We start from the raw sequence: 17,900 nt of genomic DNA, 5'->3' as shown, positions 1-17,900 counted from the left end.
CAATCTTCTGATGGCAGTGCAATTCATGTTCAATATGTGGGCAGAGGTGCAGCCTTCTATTACATAAAATTGTTTCAGGAAGGTGAGCTTTGTTCATGATTGCATTACTGACAAAGAGGCTGTCAAGGATCTTGCCGGTATGGAGTTGGCAGAGCTGTGGTTCCCCTTGGAAGGCGACACTTTTGACATTGGGAGGAATTTCTGCACGTAGATGACGCAGTCGAGACACGAGCCATCATCGACTCACTGAGCAATAGTTGCTATATTCGAAGGCATGGATACTAATGAAAGTGACGAGAGCGGTGATAACCATAAAAAAATTATGTCACTCCAAGAGGCTCTATAGGACTGTCTCTCTTTAGTGGCGGGGAATTCACCCATGGCATGTGAAGCAGACAAGAATGAAGAAATGAAACGTATGGTGCATGGTCCAATCAGTACTGGTGCTGGCATGATACAATCAGTGTCGTCTGCTCCAGATGTCAAAGACGAAATTCCCGTCATCAGAGACGCTATTCACTGTCTGATCCTGTACCACGCAAAAATTGCATGCTGCCGATAGAAGACGATATAAAACGGACACAAAATGGAAAATAAGACAAAAAGTTAAAAATGAATGCATCAAAAGGAAGGCAGTGAAGCCAAACTACTTACACAAGGAAAACCCGCAGCATCGTCCGGTGCAGCGCTGTCAGAAGCAGATACTGGAGTGGGTGTCCGCGAAGGAGATCCTGCTGCAAATTGCACCAGGAGTCACAGCAAATGAACAACAGGCATGCCAGCACAAAAATGAAAAATTAATGAGTGCTTTCATTAATTCATACACGGAAGCGAGGAAAGTGACCAAAAGACCCGAGAACAATACGAAGGTGGTAACCAATGCTGCCACAAGCTCAGTAGGTCACATGAAAGGAATAACGGGCTACGCTGCCATAACAAGATGCATCTTGGGTGATTTCAAACAATGTTGTGTTTTAAATTACATTTTGTTAATTATTAATATAAAAATTTGAATGAAGATTGATTATTGTCGCACTGTGCACAGAGCTGGATGAAGGACATGAGAGGACTAACACAAAAGCAACCTCCCAGATGGCACAGCCAGTGTACAATGAGCTCGACAAGGCTACTTTCGACATATTCTGCACGTGGTCTCTAAGTGCAAGAACTATGTCGCAGAATAAGTATCAAAAAACAGGGAAGCAGCAAAAGCTGACTCATTTTTTAGAAATAAGCCATGTTTGCGTACAGCCTGGCAAGAAAATCATTGCTGTATAACATTTTTTCTTTTTTTGCAGTAGCCATTTCTGCTTCAACAAAATTTTTCACATGTTTTCGTTGTAGAGGGGCTTTGAATTATAAACAGGGGGTCTCACGTCACTCAAACCAACCTTTTACTTTGTACACGAGTGACACTAATGGCACATTGTTCACAGTGGTCTTACGACCATTAAGAAGTTTTTTTTTTTTTTTTTTTTAGTTCTTTGTGCACCCATGAGAAAATCTCAAATTAGTTTGTATCAGTTATTCGAATTTTAAGGTATTCATTCTAGGGCTCGGGTGCAAAAAGGTTCCGCGGCTGTATATACAGTTGTATATACAGTCGAATCTCGTTAATTCGAACATGCTTAATTCGAACTGCCGGTTTATTCGAACTGACACTGTGGTCCCGTCAAAGTTATGTGTATTCCAATGGGTGAAAACACTCGGTAATTCGAACACGAAAGCATTTGCGACGGTTAATTCAAACATACCGCGGACCGACAATGCTCTCAGCAGCGCGCCAAATAACTTGGTGGCGCCTCCGACCAGCATTGCTCCGACACCGCCAAGAGCAAAAACTTTGGAGAGACCCCTTAATGCAGTGGCGGAGGCCCAGTATGGCAAACGCTTGCTTTCCGATAACAGCAGAAAACGAAACTTCAGGGAGCGGGCTATGCTGGTGCCGGCACGGTGGCGGGCGGGCGCGCGCGGAGACCATCGAAGGTGAGGGAGCCGCGAGGGACTTGGGAGAGAGGGCGAGGGGAGCCACCGAAGCGGCGAAGTTGCGGAGGCCAAATCCGCTTCCCTGCTGCCCTCCTCCCTCACATTCCACGGTCTCCACGCGCACCAGTTGGTCTCCATGCCGGCGTGGTCCGCTCCCTGAAGTTTTGTTTTCTGCCGTTATCAGGAACCGAGCGTTGGCCGGCGCGGGCAGTTGCGCTCTTTAGGCGCTTGCGCGCCGCGATATTTCACGACTCGTACCGTTCGTGCATCGTGCTCGAATACTTCAAAAATACCTCCTTCCTTTAATTCGAACTTCTTTTATTTCGAACAAATTTTTGGGTCCCTACCAGTTCGAATTATCGAGATTCCACTGTACGTTGTTCCTACCTTCCTGGGTCTAGAAAAAGCGTAGGAAGTATTTTAAAAATGATGCCACTATCAAGCTGGAATGCCTGCAATCATGTCTTCAATGAACGACCTACCCTGCATGTTACAAAGAAGCAGTTGGTCCCAGCATTGTAAGCTATGCTCTCATGTCAGCAAAATTGCAGCAAGTTGGTAAGGCCCCATAGCAGCAAAACGGTAATTGACAGTCGTACATAGTTGCATACAGTTAAAGAGCATGCACAGGACCATTGCGATATTGCACGAAGTTGAGTGTTTGGCAAAGGGGTAACAGCCTTTTGCAGTAAGTTCAGAGCTAGAGAGATTACTAAGGAGCGTTGACGCGCACGTCGCTGTGCCATCACGTGATTGCTCAGTATGAGGGGGAGAGGCCACAGCTGGCACCATTCCAGGGCACGGACGGACAGACGGTCGGACGCCGCGAGTATGAGCCATTAAAGGCTTTCGCCTTAAAATGGTTACTGGTGATGTTTTGGTGCATAGTTGTGAGCTTGATAGGCATCAATAGCACTGTCGCGTGTTCTGGAACACTCATATTACAACAGGTCTCAGTATCACACATATTTATTTTAAAATGGGGGTGTTGGTCTTCAAGCAGGCCTCGATGTGGCGTTACAGAAGGCTATCCGAAAGGCAGGTCTGGTTACCGGCGAGCGCGAGCTAGAGCGTCAATAACAACCACACTCATCGTCGTCTTCTTTCCCCAGACATCGAAGCGCGGTCAATCGCCTTCAGTACAATTACCCCCCGCGGAATAAGGAGCCATCCTGGCGACCTAGAGGCAAGAAAACACAGGGGGATCGTAGCACTGCTTGAGTCTGGACACGTGGACAATTTCTTGGCCACGACGACGATGGTCAGAAGACGGTTCTAACGGCTCGATGAGATAGTTCACCGGAGATGTTTGTTGAAGTACACGATATGGTCCCTGGTACTTGGAGACCAGCTTCGTTGAAAGGCCAGGTGTAGTGGACGGGACACGCAGCCAGACTAGCGAGCCAGGAGCATAGCACGTAGGAGTAGCGGAGGCATCGTGGTGTTCCTTCTGGCGCCACTGGTCTTGTGATGTGAATGAACGTGCAAGTTGGCGGCATTCTTCAGCGTATGTAGCTGCTTGAGATAGAGTCGTGGACTCGGAGGCGTCGGGTCGGTATAAAAGAATAGTGTCCATGGTACAAGAAGGTTCGCGTCCGTGAAGGAGAAAGAAAGGGGAGAATCCAGTTGTGCTTTGAATGGCGGTGTTATAAGCGTACGTAACAAAAGGTAGCACTCGGTCCCAATTGGAGTGATCTGACGAGACGTACATAGCAAGCATGTCGCCCAGGGTGCGGTTAAAACGTTCTGTCATCCCGTTGGTCTGTGGGTGATAGGCACTGGTGGTGCGGTGAACGACACGGCATTCACGAAGCAATGCTGCGATAACGTCGGAGAGGAACACACGACCACGGTCACTCAGCAACTCTCGAGGAGCTCCATGACGAAGGACGAGATTGTGAAGAATGAAAGTGGCAACGTCTTTTGCTGTGGACGACGGAAGAGGTGAAGTTTCGGCATACCGTGTGAGGTGATCGACGGCAACGATTATCCAACGGTTACCGTCTGGTGTACTGGGAAGGGGACCGTAGATGTCAATGCCGACGCGGTCAAATGGTCGGGCGGGGCATGGCAGAGGTAATAAGGGGCCAGCGGCGTGTTGAGGAGGAGTCTTGCGTCGCTGGCACGTGGAACATGACCGAACATACTGGCGAACATAACGGTACATGCCACGCCAGTAGTACCGAAGCCTAATACGTGAATACGTCTTCAGGAAACCTGCGTGGCCACATTGTGGGTCGTCGTGGAAAGTGGAGCAGATTTCGGAGCGCAGGTGGCGGGGAATGACGAGGAGCCACTTACGGCCGCCGGGGGTGTAATTCCGGCGGTACAGCACGTTTTCCCGAGTGGTGAAGTGTTCAGCCTGCCGACGCAATGTCCGAGAAGTGGGAGCAGAAGTCCGGCCAGACTGAAAGTCTAGAATGGAAGCCACCCACGGGTCCTTGCGCTGCTCAGATGGCATGTCAGAGATGGCAAGAGCGCTGGTATCGTAGGTAGTATTTGTGAAGCAGACAGGGTCGGGAGGCAAGGGTGAACGGGAGAGGGCGTCTGCATCCGAATGTTTCCGACCAGAGCGATACACGACGCGGATGTCGTATTCCTGGAGGCGCAATGCCCATCGAGCGAGGCGACCACTTGGATCTTTCAGTGACGACAACCAGCACAGGGCGTGGTGGTCGGTCACTACGTCAAATGGGCGCCCGTACACGTAAGGACGAAATTTCTCTATGGCCCAAATTATGGCAAGACATTCTTTTTCAGTCACCGAATAGTTGCCTTCGGCTTTGTTGAGAGTTCGGCTTGCATAGGCAACGACGTACTCTTCAAACCCATCTTTCCGTTGAGCAAGAATAGCGCCTAACCCGACACCGCTGGCGTCCGTGTGGATCTCAGTGGGTGCAGAGGGGTCGAAGTGTCGCAGTATAGGAGGCGACGTAAGGAGACGGCGCAATTCGTTGAAAGCGTCGTCGCAAGCAGGAGACCAAGCCGAAAGGTTATGACTGCCAGCGAGGAGCTTGGTCAAAGGGTTGATGATCATAGCGAAATTGCGGATAAAGCGTCGGAAATAAGAACATAGGCCGATAAAGCTGCGGAGATCTTTCATGGTACTTGGTTTGGGAAACGCGGAAACGGCTGTAAGTTTGGCAGGGTCGGGGAGAATACCGTCCTTCGAAACAACATGACCTAGAATCGTAAGCTTTCGAGCGGCGAAGTGGCATTTCTTCAAGTTCAGTTGCAGTCCTGCAGCTGAGAGGCAAGCGAGAACTTGTTCGAGGCGAGTTAGATGGGACGCAAAATCGGAGGAAAAGACCACAATGTCGTCTAAATAACAAAGGCAAATATGCCACTTGAGGCCTCGAAGGATCGTGTCCATCATGCGCTCGAAAGTAGCAGGCGCGTTGCAGAGGCCGAAGGGCATGACTGTGAACTCATACAGGCCATCGGGCGTCACAAAAGCCGTTTTTTCGCGATCGGCCTCTGCCATCGGCACCTGCCAGTATCCCGAGCGCAGATCTAAGGACGAGAAGAATTCTGCTCCCTGTAGGCAGTCCAGGGCATCGTCGATGCGTGGTAGAGGGTACACATCCTTGCGGGTTATTCGATTAAGACGGCGGTAATCCACGCAGAACCGGATGGATCCGTCCTTTTTCTTTACCAGCACAACTGGAGAGGCCCAGGGACTGCTGGAGGGCTGGATTATTCCACGTTTCAGCATATCGTCTACCTGCTCATCGATGACACGGCGTTCTGCAGTCGACACACGATATGGGCGCTGGCGCAATGGTGCTTGTTGACCGGTATCGATCCGATGAACAACTGCTGATGTTCGACCTAAGGAAGACTGGTTGTGGTCGAAGGAGGCTCGAAAACGCTGCAGGAGTTGCACAATCAAGTTGTGCTGCGCAGGTGTGAGGGCGGAATCGACGGCATTTAAGAATATGTCGTCAGGATCGTCGGTGTCAACGGCAGGAGCGATGGCACAAATCGGTAGTGATGCCTTATCGCCAAGCATTGCATCCTCGAAAAGGCAGTCAAAAGTCTCGAAGCTTCCCAGACACTCGCCGCGTAGTAGAAGTGACGGACATTCAGATACATTGCACACGTAGATAGCCGCAGAACCATTGCAGAAGTTGATGACAGCCCACGGGAGGAGGAAGTTTCGGCGCCGAGCAGGAGCTGCAGATGGCGAAAACAAAACAGGTGAGTTGGCGGCGGCAGGCGAAAACACCGGTACCAGAACGACGGACAAAGGGGCGATGTGGACGTCAGCCGCGGCAAACACTTTAGGGGGAGCGTGGTCATCGAGGTCAGGGCACGGCGTCGACAATGTGAGTTCGGCACGCGCGCAGTCCACGAGGGCTTGATGAGTAGACAGAAAATCCCATCCTAGGATTACGTCGTAGGATGATCGGGGCAGGACGACAAACTTAACGGCATACATAACATTTTGAATAATTACACGGGCTGTGCACTGAGCGGTAGGCTTGACGTGATGCGAGGTCGCCGTACGCAGGGAAACATCGGTAAGCGGGGTGGTCACTTTTCTCAGATCGCGGCACAATTTTTCGCTAATTACAGAAACAACAGCTCCTGTGTCGACAAGTGCACGTACGGCGATACCTTCTACCAATAAATCAATTTCGTTAGGCGGGTAAAAATGAGGTCTTGGAGAGTTCGATGACGGCGCAGTTCTTGCCTCGGGAACTGCGGCTGTTAGTTTTCCTCTCGTGCGGGGCTAGGTCGGCGAAGCATCGGGGAGATGGATCGGCGACGGGGAGAAGATGACCGGCGTGAGTCATACGGGCGGCGTGTAGAAAACGGGTCGGCGACGGGAGAAGGAACTCGTGGTGAGTGCTGAGCACCTTGATAGGTTGGCGAAGCCACACCATGTTGAGAGCGGAAGCTGCGACGGTGACAGTGGCGGGCTATATGGCCCGCAAGACCACATGCGAAGCATATGGGCCGGTTATCAATGGTACGCCACGGATTCACAACAGATGGTCCGGTGGGCGCAGAAGGATGGGGCACCGGGCGTGAGGGTGGCGGCGACGTGTAGAAGGACCCGGTGGCACGGTAGGCGCCAGAAAGAGATGGGGCCTGTGGTCTGGCAAGAGCGGCAGCGTAAGTTAATGGCGTAGGGACAGGCAACGCCGGCGGGGCAGTTGGTAGTGCCTGGGCGACTTGCGTCTCAATGAAATGACGAAGAGGTGGATCTAAAGATGACGGCGCTGGCTCAGGTGTGTGGGCGACAAGGGAAAGTTGACGTGCAACTTCCTCGCGGATGAACTGCTTTATGTGTGGCAGCAAAACGGTGTGATCGGCAGTGGCGTCGCTGGCAAGGGTGGAAATGTCTGCTGTATCTTGAGCAGCACGGCGCGTCGACGCACGCTGCTTTCGCAGCTCGTCGTAAGTCTGGCAGAGTTGTATCACGTCGGCTACCGTCTGGGGGTTCCTAGCGACAAGCATCTGAAATGCGTCGTCGTCGACTCCTTTCATGATTTGCTTTATTTTTTCTCCTTCAGTGAGAGATGGGTCGACGCGCTTGCACAGGGAGAGAACATCTTCGATGTAGCTTGTAAACGTCTCCTCCCTGCATTGGACTCGACTGCGCAAGCGCTGTTCCGCGCGAAGCCGGCGCACGGCGGGACGACCGAAGACCTCCGCGACGGCTGCCGTAAAGGTCGACCAGCTCGTGATTTCGGTTTCATGGTTTTTGAACCAGAGGCCGGCTACATTAGTGATGTAAAAGTGAACGTTCGTGAGCTTGGCGCGGTCATCCCATTTGTTACTAGAGCTCACTCGTTCGTACTCGGCGATCCAATCCTCGACGTCCTGGTCGTCGGTGCCGCTAAATACAGGTGGGTCCCGTTGTCGGGGCACGCCAGCACAGTGGATTGTCGTTGGCACGGGAGCAGCTTGCGATGGGCCAGGATCAGTCATGGTGAAAGCTGATGGTAGCGTACGGCTGCGAAGTTCCAGGATGGACAGTACCCCGCTACCTCCACCACTTAAAATGGGGGTGTTGGTCTTCAAGCAGGCCTCGATGTGGCGTTACAGAAGGCTATCCGAAAGGCAGGTCTGGTTACCGGCGAGCGCGAGCTAGAGCGTCAACAACAACCACACTCATCGTCGTCTTCTTTCCCCAGACATCGAAGCGCGGTCAATCAGCCTTCAGTACAATTTATGTATATTTTTCTTGCTTGATAGGAAGAGACAGGAAGAAGCGGTGTGAGAAGAAGAGAGAGGAAGAGAGCGGTGTGGATCAGAGAGCAAACGGGGATAGCCGATATTCTAGTTGATATGCTGACATTAAGAGGAAAAATGGAGCTGGGCAGGCGATGTAATGCGTAGGATGAATAACCCGTGGACCATCAGACTTACAGAATGGATACCAAGAGAAGGGAAGCGCAGTCGAGGACGGCAGAAAACTAGATGGGGTGATGACGTTATGAAATTTACAGGTGCAAGCTAGGAATCAGCTAGCGCAAGACTGGGGTAATTGGAGATCACAGGGAGAGGCCTTTGTCCTGCAGTGGACATAAATATAGGCTGATGATGATGATGATCTGTTTTGCAGGGGGGGGGGGGGGTGATGCTGTACTCCAATAGCATTAATGTACAGTGTAGACCACTTATAACGAAAGTCGCCAGAGTCGCGGATATCCGCACTATAACCAAAACAACGATTTTCAAGGCCTGCACATATACAAGACATGTAGACCAAGTAGCCACACACATCCGAGAATCAAGGTGTGCGACCACAGGAGTTTTGCATCCGTTTAAGTTTATGAAAGCTGAAAGGTCTTCACATGAAGCAGCAAAGTAATAATAGTTTTTTCAAAAGAAAAAAAAAAGAAAGCACCATGGCGATTGAAATTTCAGGCGCAGTACAGTGTGTCATCTGATTTCTCATAGTGATCGGTGTATGCACGGTGTCGAAAACATGGCAACCGCGGACCAAGTTGCCTCCATTCAAGAGTTTGTGCCCTCACTTTCATTATCAAGATGGTTTCTACGCTTTCCATATGCCATACATCCATTGCAATGAATTTCGTTGACGCGGCACCAAACCACAACTTTGGTCTCTGACGAGGTGCGCTGGTTAGGCCTAGCTGGCAGGGTTTTGGGTGGCATGCCGTCGCCGGAAGCTCGCCCTTGATATGTTCGTACCTGCAGACGATTACGCAGGGACTACGCATGTGATCACGGCGTGGGCTGAACTGACTGCAACGCATACGTAGCGGAGTTTGGTTCCTCGTGCGATCAGCCACAGCAACTACTCCGAATGCCTGCCAAGTCTGTAAGTGTGCACACTAGTAGGAACGGCGAAAGCTCGCAAGTGCACATAAAGGTTAATAGCTCCAAACTAAGTTTATGGAACGCTGCTTAAACTTGCAGCGTCGCACATGCGATATCTGCACTTCACGACACGCATTGCAACGGGTGCACAGAAACTGAAGCCACGTTCTGTACAAAGCACACCGCCGATAAGTAGCCAAGCAAAAGGCTCCTCTGTCGCCTAGGCAACCACCGCGCGCCCGCATTGCACTGCCACCATTTTTTTTCGTTCGCTCCACGTCTCATGCTCCGCTTCCGCATCGCCCACGTTGCTCTCCTCTCCCATCGGCGGGCGCACCTCGTTAAGAAGCCTGCTCGCTACCGCGCTTGTCGGCAGGATTTTCCCGCGGAAGCCGCATTATACTTGGTATTTCGTCTCGCGCGGCTGCACTGTAAGCGGTATGCGTATACATGGAGTTCTATGGGAGGATAAACAGGAGTCAGAAAAGGCCGCGTTGTAGCCAGTTCTACATTATTAATGGTTACGCTAGTGATCTACATTGTACCTAGAGCATGACATGCACATTAATTAAAATTAAATTAAATTCTGGGGTTTTGCACGCCATAACTACGATCTGATTACGAAGCACGTTGTGGTGGGGGCTCCGGATTAATTTTGACCTCCGAGGGTTCTTTAACATGCTCCAAATGCACGGTACTCAGGCGTTTTAGCATTTCACCCCCATCGAAACACGGCCGTTGCGGCTGGGATTTGAGTCCATGACCTCGTGCTTAGCAGCACGACATCAAAGCCACTAGGCAACCACGGCAGGTGACATGCACATTCAGAAAGAATGAGTTCTTGCAAGTAAGACATTGGTTGCATGTCGAAAGCAAAAGCATCACCAACTTTGTCCTGCTTCAATCTTGTGTTGTGCGCGCATTACAATTGCAGGTGCATTGCTACCCCTCTTTTATGTAAATTTTCACTTCTAGAACCAGCAAGCATTGCTCTACCATCTGAGCTAACCAGGAGGCTAGGAGATAATTTTTCCCTTTCATGTTACTTTCCCCACCTTGCAGGATTCCACTGAACTCATTTGCCATATTCTGCAACCCTAGTAATATTAGCCTAACTAAATGTCAGGAAATTTAGTAAATATAAAACACACACTTACGTAATCCCTCATCAATGACGAGCTCATCACCGCTGCTGGGACTGCTGCAGATATACAAATCTTGGCACCTGCAATCAAAGTACAGAGACGGGCGCCTTGACCATTTGGCTTTTGTAGCAGGCTAGACAAGCTGCAGCGCAAATGCCAAGCAGATCGAGGGAATTACCGGGTTTTCGTGATTCATTCATTCATTCATGGTGTTAAACATCCCAAATTAACACTGGGACTATGAGAGAAGCCGTCTTGGGGTTACTTTAACGTGCACCTAAATCTAAACACGCACAATTTTTTGGATTTCACCCCCAATCAAAATGTGGCTGTCGTGGCCGGGATCAAACACGCAATCTTGAGCTCGGCCGTACAATGCCACAGTCACTGCACCACTGCGGCGAGTATCAGAGTTTCTCACATTATTACCTAGTGGGACATCTGCAGCAACCACCCATACAATTTTACTAACGGGAGCTGGGCCACCATGGGAATGGAGATATGGTTGTGCAAAGGTCGTCTCGAATGTGTCTTGCAATTAACGTGGCCATGGTTGCGTCCAAATAACTCTGTCTTAAAATTAAATCTTTTTAAAACAGTTTTGATCCACTCACCCTACACCTTTCAGATAGTTACAGGGTGGGTCACACATACAGTTAAACCTCGTTATAAAAAATTCGGTAAAATTGTCACTTCGTTATCGAAATTTCATTATATCGAAATTTAAGCTTTTATACAAATAACTACTACAGCAAAACAACAGGCATTAGACCCAGATCCAGACGTCTGACTCGTTCGTCATCTGGTAGCAACTAAGCCAGCAGCGCCCATGGCTGCTGCGAGCGCTCAACACATCTTTATTTGCAGCTCATTCCCGCGGTCGAAAAAATTGCTAGAGGTTGCCGGCTTCAAGAAGGTAAACCTTTTGAACAAGACGCCTTATCACGGAGCCGGACGCCAACTTCAGGCAGCATGCTCGAGCGACGCCGTCGCGACCAGGAAGCAGTTCTGTCACCCGTGTCAGCTTCCACAGGATAGGCGGCTAATCGTCGTCACGCACCAGGACGACGTCTCCAACTTGAAGCCGTGGGGGCAGGTTCGATGTTGCCTCGTGTGCCGAGCGCAGAATCAGCAAGTACTACTCCTTGCGCCAGCGCTTCCACAGATGGTCTGCTAAAGCTTTTTGATGCATGCTTCAACGTCGCAGATCGATGCTTGATGATTGGGGTAGCATGGCGCCCAAGGCTTGAGGCAAGCACGTTGCATGTTTGCCAGTCGGGGCTCGACGTAGCATTTGTGCAGTACGTGTGTCTCCGTGTAAGGTAAGCTTTGCTGGACCGTTGTGTGCCAGCATTCATTCCGGAAGGGCGGCGCTTGTACACCTGCGTATTGACGTAGTTGCGCCTTGTCATGCTTGTGCTCGTCGTTGAATTGCCATTTGGAGTGCATGCGACCATCGTTGGCAGCGACTTTGAGCCTCGTCTGTTCCGAGTGGACAGCCTTGTGGGAGGTGGACATTTCTTGGCGTTGGGAGACTTTGTCAGCACATCGTCTCTAGGAGGCTCTCCATTATCAAAGACCAGAGACGTGCTTTGTACCGTTGAACCTTGGGAGAAGTTGTGGAGGGTTCCCTGGACCGTCCATCCAAAACGGGTTTCCACTGCAGTAACTTGTGGTGATAGTCGACTTATATGTCCGGTTACAACGTCCCAGTAGAAGTCGGAGCCTATCAGGATGCTGATCTTGTCCTCCCGAAATGTCGTCGCTTCAGAGCATGCATCAGCGGGAACAAGACCGTGGTGTGTCATCATGGTGATGATCGCGCCATCCGCTAGTGGACTGGTTACCGCAGAGATTTCCGGCACTTCGAGGGCATCTATAGTGGTCTCCTTGGTACTGTGCTGGCTTCAGAGTGTGATGGAGACTCGGTTACATGTAGGGGTCACAGGTCGATGCGTTTTCCCGGAAAGTGAATAGGGTGAGGCGCTCAACGCCTTGAACCGGGCAATTAAGTGCTCGAGCAACGTCAGTCCGAATGAAAGTGCGCTGACTGCCCGTGTCTAGCAGGAAACACAGCAAAATTAACCTTGCTGCTGCGACAGCCCAAGCTCTGCCCGTCTGTACAAATAACGGCATAAGACCGGTGTCCCTTGCAGACACAGATGTTGTAGGAGGTGGTGTGTGGATTGACTCCGGCCTGCTTGCGCGTCGCACGGATAGTGCAGACGCATTGCCCAGATGCTTTGCTTGGTTTTGAGTCGGAGTACACACATTGCACAGCGACGTCAAGTGTTGGCCAGCAAAGTGGGCACATTGCAAATTTCTGGCGCTTCGGCATTCACTGGCAACGTGGTTGCACTTGGCGCAGCAGAAAGAATGCCTGCGCGCCTGAAGCCTCCTGCATTTTTCTTCGGAAGTGAATGACGTGGAGCATTCCTGTACTGTATGGCCCGATGTGTTGCACATGAGGCAGGGACGCGTGTACAGTGACCTTACTTCAGTGATAGTGCTGCCGCAGAGGGCGGGTTTAGCTCCAGGGGTCGCGATTCACGTGGATGATGTCGCTGGCTTGCAAATGAGCTGGCTTGGTCAAAAGCGCCTTCCTCACTCGCCTCGACTTGAATTTGTAGGAAGGTCATCAGATGTTTTACTTGCTGCGACTTGTCTCCTGTAACCGCTGCCATGTCATCGTGGTTCGACGAAGAAGCCTCCTTCAGCCGCTGACAGTACAGGGTACCAAGGTCAGGTGGTAAGGCCTTGATGATGACGCATCGCAGAACAGCAGCATACTCATCTGGTGAAATGCCAAGGCCCCCTTAGTGCGCTTGTGTGGAAAGTGATCTCGTCATAAGATTTCGAAGCTTGTCTAATCGGCGGAACTACGAATAGGTGCCTTGCGAGTAGGTGGCCCAGATGGTCATCAACCAGCATGTTGTGACGGCAGAATCGGTCAGACAGCACCTTAATGGCAACATCGTAGTTTGCCTCGGCGAGGTGGATACCCTCAATTGCTTTTTTAGCTGACCCGGACAGGTACGTCAGCAGGTATTTAAATTTGTCTATCTTCGATAGCGAGTCATTGCCGTGAATGCTTGCCTCGTACTGGTCCCAAAAGCCTTGCCACTCGCGTCGCTCCCCAGAAAAGCTCGGGATGTGAAGCTTTGGCAGGGCAACGTGGAAGAAAGATGCCACGGGTGACACTCCGGGCAAGGTGGAAGGAGCAGCTGGGTACAGTGGCGACGCAAGTTGTGCGGTAGGACCAGGAAGGATCAGTGGACGCGGCTCAGTAGCGAGGCGCACGCTTGTCCTGGTGAAGCTGACCTTTTGTTTGAACTCAAAAGCTGTGGTCAGGTCTGCCTTCATGTCTGCATCCGTGAGCGTGTCGAACGAGCTCCACCTGCTTTGGCAAGACGAGCTCGAGGTGCTGGTGCAGCACCTGCACAGGGGTGGCCTCATCTGACAGCAGGGCGTCGATCGTAGAAATGGACTTGGTGATGGCTCTCCGGATGAAGCTGCGCTTGGTACGGAGTTGCTCCATTGCCGGAACAAGAGGGCCAGACGACAGGGCAGGTTTCGGCACCAACTTGTAGCAAAACAACGATGGGGATTACACCTAGACCCGGACGTCTGACTCGTTCGTCATCTGGTAGCAACTATGTGCGTGCTCGGCGCCCCTTCTTTATTTGCAACAAGTACATCTGCTCATAAATTCTTCTAACATGGAAGGGGCCGTAAGATTTACCAAATTATCGGGCAACTGAAAAAAACGCATTTCAATTAGAAAAAGATTTCGCTGAAAATTTTACTGCATTTGAGAGTCGGCAATCAAATATACAGCTTTATGCCGTGTCAACAATATTTTCACATCGGCGGTAAGAAGTGAAGGTTGCAAAGCTTTCGCATTTACTCCGCCGCTGCGGCTGGTAGTGTCACCTGCAGTGGACGACGGTATCATGAAGAGCACTGCCGAACGCTTTGTTTCTGAAACTCCAGATTAAGCGACCTCCAGCACTAAATGTGCAGTAGCACGGTGCACATGACGTCATGACCATCTCGACTTGCCCAGCTTTTGCATCTGCTGCAGATTACCCCCAAGACAGGGCACGTGGGCTGTGTGTGCGCTCAGCCATGCTCAGAGCTTGGCTTCAGGAAAACTTCTTTTCATTTTGGAAGCTTGGACATTAAACCTAAATGAAGAGCTTTGAAAATCTTAAAACTATTCAGAAACAATTCAAGTATCTACTCGTAAATGCCTTTCAGAGCTTTCTAACAGATACCCTAGCGACTAGGTTGTTCTGTGTGCTTTCTCGTAATGAACGCCCTTGCCTAATGAACCCACCCCCACTATTGTCAGGATATATTTTTTGTCTGTGTCTGTCTCTCCCTGTGCGCGCACGCGTGTGTGTGTGCACGCGTGAGTGCATGTGTGTCTGTCTGTGTGTGCGTGTGTGTGTGTCCGCTTCAAAAGTTGGTGTGTATTATCTGTTCACTTTATTTCGGTGCGATTGCCAGTGCCGTAGACAATTGTAATAACGTAAAATCACTCCGTTATATCTCAAGCAACAATGTAAAAATGTTTTAAAACAGTTTATTTAGAACCATGCTAAAGAGCCGCCCGCGACACAATTCGCACCTTTTTCGCGAATCGCACCTTTTTTCCACGAAGCGCCATCTGTCGAATGCAAAAGAAACTTCCTTGCTTATAGCACCACGCAAGTGCGGCGGCGTGCAAACAAAGCAACAAACAACGTAAGCTCGCCGCCATTCCATTGCTGCTTTTGTTTGTGTGTGGTTTGTGTTTTGCGGAAAACTTCCTTGGGCACCTGCTGCGTAAGCTACAATAGGCCAGTACGCTAGCTATACGGCCGGTTTTAAACTCAATGTCGTTGAGCGTGCGTTGGAGTGAAATAAATTTATCCAGCCTTTGTAGCATCATCTGGTATGTATGAAATGGAACATTGTCGGAACATTCCAAAGTAAGGTGTGTCTCTCCATGTGGAGACCGCATGACTGAAAAGGGTTAGGGACAGATTTTACTCCAGACACAGCTGGTGTGACTTACGGTGATGAAGGGGACTCCTGCTCAATGTCCTTTGATGGCTCTTCTGCCATCTCTTCCCCTGAATGCTCCACTGGCGCTACTGCACGACATCCTGTGGGCTGTTCAGGCTCCTTTTCTGCCGGCTGTACCTCTGACATCTTCAATGGCTGCTCCACCGGCTGTTCCATCGGCTGCTCTAGTTGCAGTTGCTTGAGCTGCTTAGAGGGCTGCTCTAAGGGTTGCTCTGCTGCCTGTGCTGTTACCCGATTCACGGATTCTTCTTCACCTACTGCCCTCGGCACAACTACTGCATCAAGATAGCATGCAAGAAGCACCCTATGAAGAGACAACATCTGCACTGCTGAGAACATCTCGCAAACGTTTCCTTATATTTAGGGGTGCGCGAATAATATCAAATTTCAATTTCCAAAACAAAGGCATACAATGAAATTTAACTGTCAATCAAATTGATTATTTTATAGATATGACTACAGTCGGCTGCATATAATTCAGCCCTAACGGGACCGACGAAATTGATATTTGGTGGGTCGAATTAAACAAGATGCCGGAAAAATGCCAAAACACACCACTGATTCATTTGGCAGTACAGTGCAGTCCACTTATAAGGATATCAAGAAGAACAAAAAATACCATCGTTATAACCGATCACTATATCTGTAGTGCCGTAAAAAAAAAAAGAAAAAAAGAAAAAAAACTGCCGGATATACCATTGCAGTCCCGAAACCAAATTTGCCACTTGTGATAAGACATTGACGTTGTAGAAAGTAGGCTGTGAAGAATAAAACGTTTATTTATACCTCTAAATAGCGCCTCATCGTTCGGCCCACTAAAATAGAAATCTGCACCTGCTTTCGCAGAAGTTTCAGATCAACAACACCGTATGCATCGCGCGTCCAGCTGCTGCGCGAACACTGCCGGCTATTATTTAGTGTGCATTAAATCAATGAGCGACTCGATCGACGAAACTGCACTTTGGTTGAACATCGGGGTCGGTGTCAAAGACAGGCCATTGTCAATCTCGTCGTCACTGCTGCGGCTGACGTCGCCTCCATCGTACAACGCCGCCATCTGTCACGACAACGATCGCCCCATCGTAGATCTCTTCGCAGAATGAGGCAGCACTATCTGCACTCAGAAACTCTTCCATCGAAGCATCACCGATTTCATCGTCAGTAGCGACGCACTCCCAGAGTTCGGTAATGTCAGCGGCTTCCACCGTGTTGATTTTGCCCATGGGGGTTTCGTCCTGGTGCACAAATCCCGCCTTTTCCGTTGATCGGCATGGCCACTGCTTATATATAGCCTTCACGATCGTGGCACTACCGGTTTTCATAATCATGGATATCATCGAATGCGCGAGCTCGTACTGCTTCTAGTCTTGCAAAATTTGCAGTTTCGTCTCGAGAGGCGCAGCTTTGCCTTTTGTCGGCGCACCTTCCACTGCGCTTCCCCGGCGAATTTCCGTGCTCGCTGAGAGACAGAGAGCTTGTTTTTTTTGTTTTTTTTTCCACTCCTTCCTTCTATGAACGCTTGCACGACTGCCGGCAACACGAAGCAGCTGGCACTATCTTGTGCACGCTGCGCCAACTTGTGATGCTCTCCGTGGCTTTTTGAAGCGGCATGCGGCCGGGATGCGCTGCGTGGTAATGGCGGCAGATACGAACTCGCGTAGGCAAACTTTTTGGCCCGTATTGGTTAAAGGCAACTCAGGAATGCAAATTTCAAGATTATTCTGCATGAGAAACGCCACCCAGAAGCAAAATTTCAATCGTTATATCCGATATGTGGTGAATAAATAATCGTTATATGTATATGGGTTTTTTTCTCATAGCCCTAATGCATAAGTTGATACTGTTAAGTTGATACTGTTAAGTTGACTCATTGTTATAACAGATATATCGTTACATGTGGTATCGTTATAAGTGGACTGCACTGTATTTGCCCCGATTCTAACACGCCCTAAAGTCAAACAAGCGCCCACCACTTTCTATGTGTCCAAAGTAAAAAACTAAAATATAAATGACTTTAAAGCTCCCAAACAACATAGAAATCTAACGCGCACTTGATTCTTTAGCAAGAAAAATGTGCACCGTTGCACCGTAGCAGCCGATTACAGTGCAGTCCACATATAACGATATTGTTGGAACAAGCGCGACAAAGAAGAGGACGAAGCTCGTGCTTGGGACCACGCGCAACAGCAGCTAACCCACGGAGTCGTTTCACGGTTTACTTATAATACCGTATTTACTCGAATCTAGGCCGACTCCCATTCTAAGCCGACCCCCCAAAAGTTCGAAGTCCGAAAAAAAAAAAAAAAAGCTTACCTCGAATATAGGCCGAACGAAAAAGCGAGGACAGCATTTGCAAAATGAAACAGCATTTATTAAATTTGAACATGCCGAGCTCAT

At 49.9% G+C, this 17,900-nt stretch overlaps 1 protein-coding gene across 6 annotated transcripts in view; it reads right to left on the bottom strand.

Annotated features, from left to right (window-relative positions):
• The window catches only part of LOC119440036 (uncharacterized), a 120,077-nt gene that overhangs the window by 51,291 nt on the left and 50,886 nt on the right, over positions 1-17,900 (bottom strand). For 2 of the 6 annotated variants that reach the window (XM_049661322.1, XM_049661320.1), the window contains exons 8-10: positions 15,493-15,778; positions 10,443-10,510; positions 655-734 (exon numbers count right to left, since the gene is read on the bottom strand). In XM_049661322.1, coding sequence (XP_049517279.1) covers positions 655-734; positions 10,443-10,510; positions 15,493-15,778 — 434 coding nt within the window. The remainder of the gene's footprint in view (positions 1-654; positions 735-10,442; positions 10,511-15,492; positions 15,779-17,900) is intronic. The other 4 variants (XM_049661321.1, XM_049661324.1, XM_049661325.1 and 1 more) reach the window with 3 other exon arrangements.

This window comes from Dermacentor silvarum, chromosome 2, assembly GCF_013339745.2.
Source record: "Dermacentor silvarum isolate Dsil-2018 chromosome 2, BIME_Dsil_1.4, whole genome shotgun sequence".
NCBI classification, from domain to species: domain Eukaryota; kingdom Metazoa; phylum Arthropoda; class Arachnida; order Ixodida; family Ixodidae; genus Dermacentor; species Dermacentor silvarum.
Note: the sequence above shows the minus strand (reverse complement) of the source record. Positions and strands in the feature narration are given on the sequence as shown.